Source organism: Capra hircus, chromosome 1 (assembly GCF_001704415.2).
Source record: "Capra hircus breed San Clemente chromosome 1, ASM170441v1, whole genome shotgun sequence".
Classification (NCBI taxonomy): Eukaryota; Metazoa; Chordata; class Mammalia; order Artiodactyla; family Bovidae; genus Capra; species Capra hircus.
Genome location: NC_030808.1, coordinates 34,908,855 through 34,923,572, shown reverse-complemented (window position 1 = coordinate 34,923,572; position 14,718 = coordinate 34,908,855). Strand labels below are relative to the sequence as shown.

The window sequence follows — 14,718 nt, the reverse complement described above, 5'->3', positions numbered from 1 at the left end:
TATTTCTCCCTACAGTCTTGATTTCAGCTTGTGCTTCACCAGCCCAGCATTTCTCATGATGTACTCTGCATATAAGTTAAATAAGCAGGGTGACAATATACAGCCTTGACCTACTCCTTTCCCAATCTGGAACCAGCCTGTTGTTCCATGTCCGGTTCTAACTCTTGCTTCTTGACCTGCATACAGATTTCTTAGGAGGCAGGTAAGGTGGTATGGTATTTCTATCTCTAAGAATTTTCCAGTTTGTTGTGATACACATAGTCAAAGGCTTTAGCGTAGTCAATGAAGCATAAATAGATGTTTTTCAGGAATTCTCTTGCTGTTTCTATGATCCAACAGATGTTAGCAATTTGATCTCTGGTTCCTCTGCCTTTTCTAAATCCAGCTTATACATATGGAATTTCTCAGTTCACATACTGTTGAAGCCTAGCTTGGAGTTATATTTAAAAACCTTTTAACCAGAGCTACAAAGGTAGTTTTGAATACCAAGATAAGAAATTTGCCAAATCATTTGGGAAATTTATTCCAATTAGTCTAGGGACGGGACATGATCTAGGTTTTGAGAAGGTTTTAGTGGAATGTCAATGGTTCTCAACATATTCCTATTAGCTAAAATAATAAAATCTGGGGAACACACTGGTCTTATGAAGATGATGAATATATACTCTCACTTGTTTTTGTGTGTGTGTCAGTTGCTCAGTCGTGTCCAACTCCTTGTGACCCCATGCACTGTAGCCTGCCAGGCTCCTCTGTTCATGTAATTCTCCAGGCAAGAATACTCGAGTGGGTTGCCATTCCCTTCTCCAGGGGATCTTCTCAAGTCAGGGATCAAACCCTGGTCTCCTGCATTGCAGGTAGAGGCTTTACCATCTGAGCCACCAGGGAAGCCACTCTAACTTCTCAGGGGAGATCAACACTTGCCCCAATAAAACAGGGTGGACGTAACAAGCTATTTACACTCCTCTCTTGTGGCTGGTTCTTATACTTCTGATTATTTTTTGCTCTTCAAGATGCTATTACAGTATAGCCTTGGGCCTCCTCCTGTTTGGGAGTTTTTGTCCCCTATTTCCTCCCACCTCCTTTCCCTACTCACACAAAGGTCAAACAGATAGAAAAACAGGGTAGAGTACCAAGAAGAAAAAAAGCTTAACTAAGGCCAACTTCTATGCTCAGTCGCTCAACTGTGTCAGACCCTTTATAATCCTGTGGACTGTAGCCAGTGAGGCTCGTCTGTCCATGTGATTCTTCACACAAGAATACTAGAGTGGGTTGCCATTTCCTCCTCCAGGAGATATTCCCTGACCCTGGGATTGAACTCTGCATCTCTACAGAGCTCTAGCAGTAATGCTTTTAGATTACAGGTTGGCATTTTGTTGACTACTTCAGGGTCAATCTCTCCCCCCCCCCAAATAAAACAAGTGAACAAAAATCTATATAAGTTATTTTTCTCTTGATTAATAAAATGATACATGATCTTGACTTAAAAAGAAATTAGAGAGATACACATAAAAACCCATAAATTTACCATTAATTGATCATCATTCAGTTCAGTTGAGTTCAATTGTTCAGTTGTGTCCAACTCTTTAAAACAATCCCATGGACTGCAGCATGCCAGGTTTCTCTGTCCATCACGACTCCCGAGCTTGCTCAAATTCATGTCCATCAAGTCGGTGATGCCATCCAACCATCTCATCCTCTGTTGTCACCATCTCCTCCTGCCTTCAATCTTTCTCAGGATCAGGGTCTTTCCCAGTGAGTTGGCCCTTGGCATCAGCTGGCCAAAGCACTGGAGCTTCAGCTTTAGCATCAGTCCTTCCAAGGAATATTCAGGACTTATTTCCTTTAGGACTGACTAGTTTGATCTCCTTGCAGTAAAAGGGACTCTCAGAGTCTTCTCCAGTTCAAAAGCATCAATTCTTTAGCACTAGCCTTATGACTACTGGAAAACCACAGCTTTGACTATACGGACCTTTGTTGGTAAAGTAACGTCTGTGCTTTTGGGCATCATTAGTACTTGGATATTCCAAAGATATTTAAAACTCTTGTGTCTAGAATGGAACTTATCTTCTTTCTAGATCCTCCTCTTCCCCCTATGATCAATGCTCAGTTAGTGAATAGCACTACTCTATGTGGTTATTTCAAAGAAGGAAACAGCAACCCACTCCATTATTCTTGCCTGGAGAATCCCATTGACAGAGAAGCCTGGTGGGCTATGGTCCATAGGGTTGCAAAGAGTTGGACAGGACTGAAGTCACTTAGCACATACATGGTTACTTCAGCTTAAATGCCCAAGAATATACTTGATTCCTCCTTATTTTCCTTACTTCAATCCAATCAGTACTATAATCTGAGATCTTAGTTGTTAATTATTGTGTGTGTACTTTTATTCAAACCTTATTCTTTTTTCAGAATCATTTCTGATATTAATAGGATTTTCATAACAACAATATTAACAATAGTGTGCTTACTGTGTTTACTTGTTTCTTCAGATCAATCCTTTTTTTTTTTTTCCTGTAACCACCCTGTGTAAATTCTTTGCTTTGATCACTTCTAAATCAGCTGGTTTCTTTCATTTTCCTGATAAAAGATATGTAGCTGGTTTGTCTTCTAAGTATCTGGACTATTTATTTATGTTGCCCTCTCTTATAAACTACAGGGCTTGGCATCGTATTATTAAATAATACTTTTTCCCTTTAAAAACTCCAGATATTATTTGTTCTGGCATTTGTTACAGTGAAGAAGTTCACTGCAGACCTGATTTTATTCTTTCCTTTGTGAGAACCCTAGTTTTTCTATGTGAGTCCTGCATCTGTAGGAGTTTTTTTTAATCCTAAAAATGAAGACTGTAATAAGATATGGCTGTATGTAACCATGAATTGAAAATTAATTTTTAAAATTATTTACTTCACTGGTTTGGTTTTTCTTAGAGCTAGTCTGCTGCTGATAGCCTTCACTACACTTTTAATTTAGTGGTTTCCTCTCCATACACTATTTTACTTCCATACATCCTTGAGGTTGTCCTTTCTTTTAAATTTCACTCCAGTTTCATGGAAGATACTTGAGACTCAACCACAGCAAGAACATAACTGATCCTTAAAAAAAGAAACACCTTTTATCTTACCATGTAACTGAAGGTAATTCAGGTTATTTAGTCTCTTCATTCATCTCTACCTAGACTATTTACAACAGAGAGCTGTTTTACTAATGGATAAATAGGTCTTTGTCAAATTTTTCAAGTCCAAACACAGAAGGTAAAAGTTTCTAAGTATGATTTGTTAAGAGTAATGGCCTGTGAGGCAGTAAATTATGAGGAAGCTACAGCTGGAGCTGTACAGCTGAGCTATTCAGAAAACTTTCTTACCTCTGGGTACTGGGACAGGCTGCATTTAGTTTGGGTGATACCATCATTCTCTCAATGAAAGGAATGCTCTCATGCAGAGCCATACATGCCATTTTTAATGTAGGTTTAACAGTCACATCACAATTCCTGTTCTGTTGGTTCTGCTGCACACCTAGTATATTTTCAGGAAGCACCAACCAGAATGAGATTGGCCACATACCAAATGACCCACTATTTGTAATTTCCTCTGGCCTCTACTGTTACAAGCTGGTGGGGGGAGCCACATATTACTGGATAGCACTGGACGGTTCTCTCTTTTATCCCTGTCTCTCATTTCCCTATTTAATCACATTCAGTCAATCAACTGCTGATTTTATAGCATTCACAAGGAATTTTTTTCCAAATTTTACATTATTTCTGTCACTTCATTGGGAGTCTATTTAATTAAATTAATGGGTTTTAGAGACCAAGTGTAATGAATTCGATTACAAGCCTATGGAAAGCTCACCAATGAACAGATTAAAAATAATAATCATGAAGTTGGTGCATCACACAAGAAATGTGTCATCTTCTTATGCTGAGGTAAAGAAAAATTACCAGAAGCCAAGTACCAAGAAAGCAAGCTTTTAGGAGCCAGCACAGATCCTCCTCATCTTACGATGAGGTTAAGGCCTAATAAACCACTGTAAGATGAAAACACCGTTAAGTCGAAAATGCATTTAATACATCTAACCTCCCAAACATCATAGCTTAGCCAAGCCTGCCTTAAAAATGCCCAGAACACTTATACTGGGCTTGTAGTTGGGAAAAGTCATCCATCACAAAGCCTATTTTATAATAAAATGTTGAACACCTCATGTAATTTATTGATTATACTGAACGTCAAAAACAGAATGGTTGTCTGGGTACAGAATGGTTGCCTACTCTCATGATAGCATGGCTAATTGGAGCTACTGGGAACTGCTGCCACTGCCCAGCATCATGAGGCAGCACCATATGGCATATCATTAGCCAGGAAGAGATCAAATTTCAAAATGTGAAGTACACTTTCTACTGAATGGTACGCTTTCACACCATCGTAAAGCTGAAAAATTCTAAGTTGAACCACTGTAAGTTGGGGACAATCTGTATATGGAACATCTGGCTCTAAGAATGACATTTCCTCTTGGAATAAAGCACAGAGAAAATATAGTCAATGGATAAGAATAATAAGTAATTTCTACCTAAACAACTCAAGGTTTAGGAAATCTGAAATTCACAGAAGAAAAGAATAAGCTTAAGAGGTAGGTTTTGATTTCATCGTGAAAAACAGAAATCCTAATAATATGACTTCATGAGTTCACATACTTCACCAGACAGGCTATAGGCCTTCCTTAGGCCTTAAACCTGATCATTTTTCTAAGAACAATGCCGAACGGAGGACCCTATACAGCAAATACAGTTACTATTCCCACTTTACAAACAGTGAAACTGACACCGAAAGTATGTAACTTGCCCAAGATGACACAGTGGCAAGTCAGGAAATGGGAAGGAAGTGGGTAGGGGAAGAGAATAAACAATTAACTCAAATCTGCCAAGAATGTTAGTCTCTTGCTGATTCAAAGTGTGATCTAGGGACCAGCACCATCAGCATCACCTCATAGCTTGTTAGAAATGCAGATTCTTAGGTCCCAACCCAGAACTACTGAATCGTTAACTTGGATTTTAGCAAAATTCCCATGTGATCTTTATGTACACTGAAGTATGAGCAGCTGTGTTTGTCCTACTTCTTGTAGAGAAGAAAGAGCACGATCTTAGTTGGTATGAACCTGTACAAAAGATGGATAGAAATGTACCACTTGGGAACTAGGGCTTGCACTAGTAGAAAGTATTAAAAAAAAAATTTCAAAAGGTGACATTGGGTTTGTCATTGGATTATCAAAGGTTGGTCTAAAGCCTGGAAAATTCATAAGCTTGCAAATGTGAGGTCTGAAAGGAGTATACATGATGGACTACATGTTGGCCTTTTTTGAGTCCCTTCGGGCACCTGGCTGAGGAAGTACCAGCAGCAGCAGTTCAGTTACAAAATGAAGACTATTCTCCAGATAAAGCTAAAATGGGAACAAAAGGGGAAATTTCTCCAAGGAGATAGGAATTAGAGGCTTAGGAAAATTTAGAGTAGGAATGGGCCACAATATCACAAGTAGCAGAAATGCAAAGATTGAAAACAAACAGGAGAAGGGGTGGGTTTTAGAATTTGTTGAGGAACAGAAAACAGTGCAAACCTATTGAGGTTGAGGAACTCTCTATTGAGGAATTAATTATTTAGATAACTGAATGGAAACTCTGTTGACAAAGCGAAAAAAGGATATACACTTAACAAATATTATGATTTCACACATTTAAAACAGAAGTCAAATACTGTCTCTCATCAACTCTAAAAATACTTCAGTATTTGCCACTGAAGTCATTTGTCATTTTCTTTTTTTTTTTTTAATTTATTTATTTATTTTTTTTTTAAATCTTAAATTCTTACATGCGTTCCCAAACATGAACCCCCCTCCCAAAAATACTTGCAACTTACAAAGGTTTGACTTCTTGTCTTTTTGTCTCTAAACTAGAATTAAAGCTCACAATAGCAAGGTTTTTCTGGTTTTGCTTATTAAGGTTTTTTTCCCAGAGCTTAGTGCATAGCGCACAGTGGGAAGTAAATAAATATTTACTGGAGCAAAAATTCAAGAACAGATTGCTAAGGACACAAGTGTCGAAGGAAAAATGGAATGGAAAATTATTTTAAAATACCTGAATATAGACTCTAGTTAGAATGCAGTTTCCATGAGAACAGGTATTTTTACCTCTTTTGCTCAATGTAAGGATGGATACAATAGAAAGTTCAATATAATGTAACTGAGTCTAAGATGTGTTTTTTTTCCATATTTTTTAACACTGAGATCATATTGTTTTACAATACTATCTGAATCCATGTCAGCCTGGTAATGGTTATGATGTAGTTGTCATTCTGAATGCAAGGACATTAAAGACAGCATGAAACCTTGCCAAACAGTTTACTGGTGACTCAGAATAAAACCCAAGAGACTAGCAGAGCACTATTTTAACTCTTGGATATCAAATGGTATAGGTATAGATAATTAATCTAACTTAGTACCCCTGAAGCAGGAGTCAAAAGTGACTAGTTAAACAGAACTTATTGTAAGTCATTTTAAGCTTTTAAAAACCCAGTACACATGACTTTTAGTTCTTTTATTAACTATTTTAGGAAATGCTACATCACCAACACTTTTGATGCCACTGAAGACAAAATAGTGTAGAAAAACAGACACTGATGACTGGAGAGGAAAAGCAATTCTAGAGTCAGATTCTGAGTGTGAAGAAGTTTTAGATATACTTTAGCCAATTAAGTTTGCTTATAGTTTTCCTATTTTAGGACTTCCCTGATAGCTCAGTTGGTAAAGAATCTGCCTGCAATGCAGGAGACCCTGGTTCGATTCCTGGGTTGGGAAGACCTGCTGGAGAAGGGAAAGGCCACCCACTCTAGTATTCTTGGGCTTCCCTGGTGGCTCAGTCGGTAAAGAATCCACCTACAATGTGGGAGACCTGGGTTTGATCCCTGGGTTGGGAAGATCCTCTGGAGAAGGGAAAGGCTACCCACTCCAGTATTCTGGCCTGGAGAATTCCATATATGTCAATGGGGTCACAAAGAGACTGAGCAACTTTCATTTCACTTCCTATTTTATGTAGGTACCAGAATAATCAATCATAAAAATCTGTTTTAATTCAACCTAAAACTCTTTCAGTAAACATGAAATGAAAGTTATAGGGGAGAGAAAGCATTGCACAACTTCTCTGTGACTCTGATGATTTCCTTCCTCAATGTAGAATGCAGTATGTTGTCTGAACAATTATACCCCTAGGGGGAGCTCAAAGTCCATCTTTCTTATATGTGCGTGTGCTCAGTCACTCAGTTGTGTCCAACTCTACAACCCCATGGGCTGCAGCCCACCAGGCTTCTCTGTCCGTTGGATTTCCCAGGCAAGAATACTGGAGTGGCTTGCAATTTCTTCTCCAGGGGATCTTCCCGACTCAGGCATCAAACCTGTGTCTCCTGCATTAGCAGGAGGATTCTTTACCACTGCGCCACCTGGGAAGCTCCACATCTTCCTTTATTCCACCCCCAAAAAGGGCAATGAGATACTGCCAAGGACACATTAGTGAGCCACAGTACTATATACTGCTTCCCAACAAAATGGTATAAAAACAGCAAATGATCGTGTATCTACAGGTGAGGTCTTAGATCTTTAGCCATTCCCTTCTATATTTACTCTTCATTCATAAAGTGTATGCAAAAAGAAAAAGAAAAAAAACCCTGTCTCCTCTCTTGGGAAGGCTATTAAGGAAATAGATGAGAAAATCAGAAAATAGCCAAGGGAAAAAGTGGCATGGGGACAGACAGCCTGCTTCTAGTCTAGGCAAAAAGAGTGCTTTTTCTGTGGCTAAGTTCTGCATGGGGTTTTGCAACAAAAGCCTTTAGCAATAAAAAGCATGCTAGCAATAAAAGGATGTGCTTAGGAAGCTACAGGGGGTGGTGGCAGCAGGCTCCATTCTAGCAAATAAGGAATTAAAATCTAATGTATAAACTTCTTAGAAGTACAGCTAAAAGTTACTTTTAAGAACTTTCTTTTCTGCCAATGTAACAAAATCTTAAGCATTGCCACATTAGGAAATCTAGAAGCTTGTAATCAATAAATAATCAATATATTATTTTCAGGCAGAGCAAAAGGGCCTGTTTCAAAGGTAGATTAAAATGAAATTAATAAACTGTTTTACCTGGAATGATCCAAGAATATCCTTTAAGGGCTCTTCATAAAATTCATCTCTTCCAAAGAACAGCAGCAACTCAAAGAAACTCCTAGAAAGAATAAGTGAATGGATTGATTTTTTTTGCCCCAATTTAAAGATTATCAAGAAATAACAGTTACATAATATTATATATTTAGTTTTAAAATAGTTGGCTTTGAAAAACTGTATTAATCATTTGAAGTAAAGTGAAGTTTAAGTCACTCAGTCGTGTACGACTCTTTGCAACCCCATGGACTATACGTACAGTCCATGGAATTCTCCAGGCCAGAATACTGGAGTGGGTAACTTTTCCCTTCTCTAGGGGATCTTCCCAACCCAGGGAACGAATCCAGGTCTCTCTGGCATTGCAGGCGGATTCTTTACCAGTTGAGCTACAAGGGAAGCCCATTAATCATTTAGGATTCATATTATGTTTTTGGTAAAATTATAATAAAAAGAAATATACTGACGTTCTATATCAATAGAATTACTTGAGTCTAGTAGTAGGAGTAGTGTTAGTCACTCAATTGTGTCCAATTCTTTCTGACCCCATGGACTGTAGCCTGCCAGGATCCTCTCCAGGCAAGAACACTGGAGTGGGTTGTCATTCCCTTCTCCAGAGGATCAAACTCAGGTCTCCTGTTTTGCAACCAGAGGGAAAAAATGCAGTGGTATACCAGGTGGCAAAAATATGGCTACAGGTATCCAAATGATTAAAAAATCATAGTCCGACTTGAACCCAGTACAACAGACCCCAGAGAAAACGCAAAATCTAATTTTTTTTTCAGAGGGATATAGTGGTTAGTCGCTCAGTCCTGTCTGACTCTTTGCAACCCCATGGACTGTAGCCCTCCAGGCTCCTCTGTCCATGGAATTCTCCAGACAAGAATACTGGAATAGGTTGCCATGCCCTTCTCCAGGAGATATTTCCAACCCAAGGTTCAAACCCAGGTCTCCCGCATTGCAAGCAGATTCTTTACCATGTGAGCCACCAGGGAAGCCCTAGAACAAGGTAGTACTCCCCAGAATATAGAGTAGTCTAGAGCAGAGCTGGCAAACTACAGTTTTTGTTTTTATTTTTCATAATACATGAGACAAGAACACTTAAATTTAAAACTTAAAATTGTTAAAAACCAAAAGCGGGGGGGGGGGGGGGGCAAGAAAATAGTATTTCCTAACAGGAAAAATTACATGAAATTTAAATATCATTTTCAGTAACTACATTATTGTTCAAACAGAGCCACATCCATATATTTACATATTGACTATGGCTGCTTTCACACCAGATTAAAAAAACTGAGTAGCTGCAACTAGACCTTACTAGTTAAGCCTAAAAATATTTGCTATCTGGCCCTTTACTCAGCCATGGTCTAGAGCCAACACTGGGTTTCAATCTCAGCTCCACTATTTCCTTTATATGTGACCCTGAGCAAGTCACTTAGTATCTCTGTGTCTCAGTTTCTTTATTTGTAAAACAGGAACAATAATAGTAGCTACCTCTTGTAAAGCACTTAAGACGATCCCTGGCAGTGCTATACAGGTGCTTGCTAATAATAATACAGAACTATTTTTATTATTAATATTGCCATCAAAGTTTCCTTCAACAATCTAAGAGGAAAACTAAAGTATTCACAGATGAGTTTTTCCCAGATGTGCATATGCCAGTTTTGTTGAAATATAAGACACCAACTTTTCCTTACTTAAATTATGAAGATTTTTAAGATATCTTAAAAAATTCATCAAAATGTTTTTCTTCAAAAATATATTATTGTGTAATGTAATACTGGAAATGTTGAATGTGTTCCATACATTGCTTAATATTTGGATAAACTATATATTTAGTATAATGCTTAATATGTAACGGTCTATACATTAGCCAATTATAATTAGTACTAATCCTACTTATAGGTTACCTACAGTTCATTCAATTAAACTAAAATAATTATTCAAATTAGAAATACCTAAATAAAGTTATTTATATAAAAACAAATTATTTGCAGTGGGATGAGTATATTATAGATGGCATGCCTTTTTAATTAAAAAAATTATACCTTTTATAGTCACTTTTACTTTTATCAAATAGTATATTCCTATTAGCTATGTAAGCTTAAATAACTAGAATACCACTAGAGTCCCCATTTATGAAACAAACTATATTCTGGCCTTAGAATTCAGATCATATTTTCACATATACTACAAGGGGTAATAAGGTACTTCCTAAAATACACAGGCACTGTTTGATAATTATGACCAGATTTACTTTTCGTTTCTGGGTCTCTGAAGCAGATTAAGTAATTTTCACAATGAAATACAAGAATGTGGATTTCTGCATTTATGTACCAAGGAAAATTCTACTAAATTATAATGCTTAACTATCCAAATACAAGAAATCCACCTACCAATTTAAGCCAAATAAAATTAAGTCTATTCTATGTGAATTAAAGAACAGAATAGAATGTTATAAACTCAATTTTTAACAATTTCTTCTATGATAATCCTAAATCTTTGATCAAATAGATATCTCAACTTAGATGCTACTTAAGCTTAACAAAGAGCATTTAGTCATACTCAACCATTTGAATGCATTTAACTTCAAAACAATTTCTTCAGTAATGTCTTTACTGAGGAAAGGTCTGCTATTTTATTTTTTCAAATATACAGATAAAGATACTGTACATTATTTTTTCTATGTTATGAATTACCACCTTTGGTGATTCATCCTCTCAAAATAAGTAAAATGCCGGCTAAACAGCTGGCTTTTACCTTGACTAAAAATTAAAATAGTTATACTAATATGCTCCTCTGGTCAGTTTCACCACTTTTCTAAGCCTGTAAGGAAAACTGCCTGCTTCCTCACTGAATTACACAGGAAAGGGGGGGAAAAAAAAGACTAATTTAAAAATCCTCTCATATAGGTTTTCACCTGAATTCATTTTCTGTAGATGGTCCAAAAATTCTCGGGCCAGGACTTTAGCTAAGATTGGTCCTGTGCTAGTAGTATCTCCAGGTCTCTGGCTGAAACAAATGTAAATCCTTTCTAAATATCCACTTCAAACCCAGGCTTCAATTTTTACAAATAAATTTATTCCAATAAAATACAAATTCACAATTTGTAAATACTGTAGTATTTGTAAATATTAGTAATAATGATGATGTCAATAAAAATCATTGCCTATATAAGGACAGACAACACCACAAGCAAGAAGCGAAAGAAAATCCACAGAGACTTTATATATTTAAACCAGATCTAGAATATAAAATGAGGATAACATAGTTTAAGGACTCTTTGCAACCCCATGGACTGTAGCCCACCAGGCTCCTCTGTCCTTGGGATTATACTGGAGTGAGTTACCATTTCCTACTCCATGTTTAAGGAATAAATAAATATTAAAAAATTATAAAAAAGATAATAGCAATCAAAAACTTATAGAAATAAAATCAACAAAATTAAAAGTCAATGAACACATTTAACTGCAGGTTAGACAAAGCTGAAGAAAAAAACTAGTAAAACTAGTATACTGGAAGATCTGTAAAAAAAATAAAGTGCAATATAGAGACAAAGACATGGAAAACACACACAAGGGTTAAAGACATGAGGAATGGAGTGTACAATTCTAACATGACTAATCATACTTCCACAAAAAAAAAAGAGAGAGAAAGAATGAAGCTAAGACAAAAACTAGGTAAGAATTTTTTATAACTGATAAAAGATATCAGATCTAGAAAGCCCAAGAAATTTCCATAATGATTCCTCTATACCTACCTAATCACAGTATTTATAAAACGCCAAAGAACAATGTATAAACAACCAGAAAAAAATAAAGACTAGTTAAAAGACATGGGAAATTAAATGAGCAAGAAGAGTCTAAGATGCAAATTAGTAAAGTGTATGTGTGCTCAGTTCTGTCCAACTCTTTTGTGCCTTCATGGAGTATAGCCCGCCAGGCTCCTCTGTCCATAGGATTTCCCAGGCAAGGATAGTGGAATGGGTTGCCATCTCCTTCTCCAGGGGATCTTCTGGACCCAGGTAACAAACTAGCAACTCACGTTTTCTGTGCCTCCTACATTGGCAGGTGGGTTCTTTACTGCTTGAGCCATGAGGAAAGCAGATGCTAATTCACTAATGCAAATTAGTAAACATATAATGACTAAAAAATTTGATAGCATGAAGCAATAATAATAATTTCATCTGGGCTTTTAAAAATCATAGTAAAAATATATAACATCAATAGCATTAAAATTGGAATGAGAAGTTTCAGTCTTTGTGTTCTAGTGCTCTTGAGCTGAAGGAAGATAAAAAGCATAAAAAATATATATTTCAGTACTAAGTTCTCATAATTTATATATTTGTATACCTGAAAGTAGAAAGTTGATTACAAAACTGACTATCCATGAAAACCATGAAACAGCATGAGCAACGAAAAGCAACTAGCCAATATGAAAACATTTTGAAATATTAAAACATTTGAAAGCTTTATAATTGAACCAGCATTATATTGGCATGTTAACAAACAGCCTAATGAAATTTAATGGAAAATCAAAAAATAGGACAGTTGCACGGGAGAAGTGAAAATGTGACAAAAGCAGCATCTCAAATCAGGGAAAATGTTGGCTTCATATCGGAGAGCCCAGTATTAAAAGACAAAACTGCTCCACTCCAACTTCCAAACATAAGAAAAAATTCAAGCTGGATCAAAAAATTAATGCAAATATCAGAAATAATAACATCCAACTTGGTTATAGAGACATTTTTCTTAATCATGATTCAAAAGTCAGGAACAGCATAAGAATACTGAAGATTTTCTGTCTGGCATCATACTTGTGCTGCATCATTTTGTAGTTCACATCTTCTGGGAATAAAATCTTTTCAGCTTTTGCTTCCCTGAACACATCTTTATTTCTCCCTCAAGAATTAATAGTTGAAAGACTTGTTCCTGCAGTACTTTAGAGATGTCACTTGACTATGCTCTGGCTTACGTAGATTCTGAGATGTCTGCTGTGGTATTCTAAATTAGGTAATGTCTTTTTTCTCTGGTGGCCTTCAAGATTTTTTGTGATTTTCTGAGTTTAAATGTGACGCATCTAGGTGGCATAGGTGGCAGGCTGAGAGAGAGTTTAAAATTATTCTGTTTGTTGTTCTTTGTTCTGAGATTTTTAGATCTATGGTTTAATGTCTTTCAGTATATTTGAAAAAATTCATGGCTACTGTCTGTATTTCTTCTGCCTCATTTTGCTTCTCTTTCTGGGATTCTAACAAACTTATATTATACAGGTTCATATTTTCTTAAAGTTCTTAGACCCTCTGTTCTATTTTCTTTTTTTCTGCTTGTCACTTAGTTTAGGTAATTTCTTTTGACCTACACTTGAGTTCATTTATTCTTTCCTTAACTGTATTGTGCCAATTTTATGATGAGCCCATCAGAGGCATTCTTCATCTGTTACTGTATTTTTTATTTTCAGCATTTCCATTTGAATCTTTCTTAAAGTGTCCTAGCTCTCTGTTGAAATTCTCAATATATTTCAACCATGTTATCCATTTTTACCACTAGATCTTTATATGTGAATTTGTTTCTACAACCTGCTTTGTCCCTTGATAGTGCATTATTTTTTCTTTTCTTTTTCATGTGTCCATAATTCTTGGCTGAAAGCTAGACTTCATGATTATGAAAGTAAAGACAGATACTAATAAAACTGGTGCCTGGAAAATGACATGCCTTTTCTTCTGCTAGCCTTTATTGTGGGGCATTTAAGTAAATATAGTCATGAGTTAAGTGGGCTTGTGTTATTGCTATCATGTGGGTTGTTGCTATCATGACCTTCAGTGTACCACTGGCTTCAAATTCCTCCGCTGTCATATTGTGTTGAAGGTGGAGCCTGGGTTGTCAGAATAATATATTAGGCTTTCTGAGCCACATTAAGGTCTCCCTCCCATTTTTTTTTTCCTCCCCCCTTCCCCATCCCCACTGCCACCAACGTCACATTTTTTTTTTTTTAATACCACTGCTTAAAAATATAGTATGTCTAGCTTGGGAGCCATATTAAAAAAGAAAACAGAAACAGCTATGGACAGCATTTGACCCCATGGACCACAGTCTGCCAACTCCTGAGGTAAAGAATAATCATGTTAAACAGAGAAACAGAACACATAAGACCCAACTGAAACTTTTATAAATAAAAAAATACAATGTCTGAGATGGAAAATACATTTTATGGGATTAATGTCAGATTGGACTGCAGAAGACAGTGTCAAAACACACACAAAGACTGAAAAAAATGAAAAGAACAGTCAGTAATATGTGAGTCAACTGTGGATTTCCTTCAAGCGGTGTCCTTCAAGAAAACATAATGGTCGTTTCTAAAAAAATTCTCAAAGGAATTTCACAAATTTGGGAAAAAGTACAAACCCAAACTTCCAAGAAGCTTAAGAGTAAGAAATGTGAGAGAAACTACTGTGTAAAATTACAATCAAATCTCTTAAAACCAGTAATAAACTTCAAAAGATCAAAAGACACCAATAAGAAAATGAAAAGGTAAGCCACAGT

General features: G+C 36.4%; 1 protein-coding gene across 2 annotated transcripts in view; it reads right to left on the bottom strand.

The window, feature by feature from the left end:
• The window catches only part of ZNF654 (zinc finger protein 654), an 89,123-nt gene that overhangs the window by 30,410 nt on the left and 43,995 nt on the right, over nt 1-14,718 (bottom strand). For both annotated transcript variants that reach the window (XM_018054696.1, XM_018054719.1), the window contains exon 3: nt 8,165-8,246. In XM_018054696.1, the coding sequence (XP_017910185.1) occupies nt 8,165-8,246 (82 nt within the window). The remainder of the gene's footprint in view (nt 1-8,164; nt 8,247-14,718) is intronic.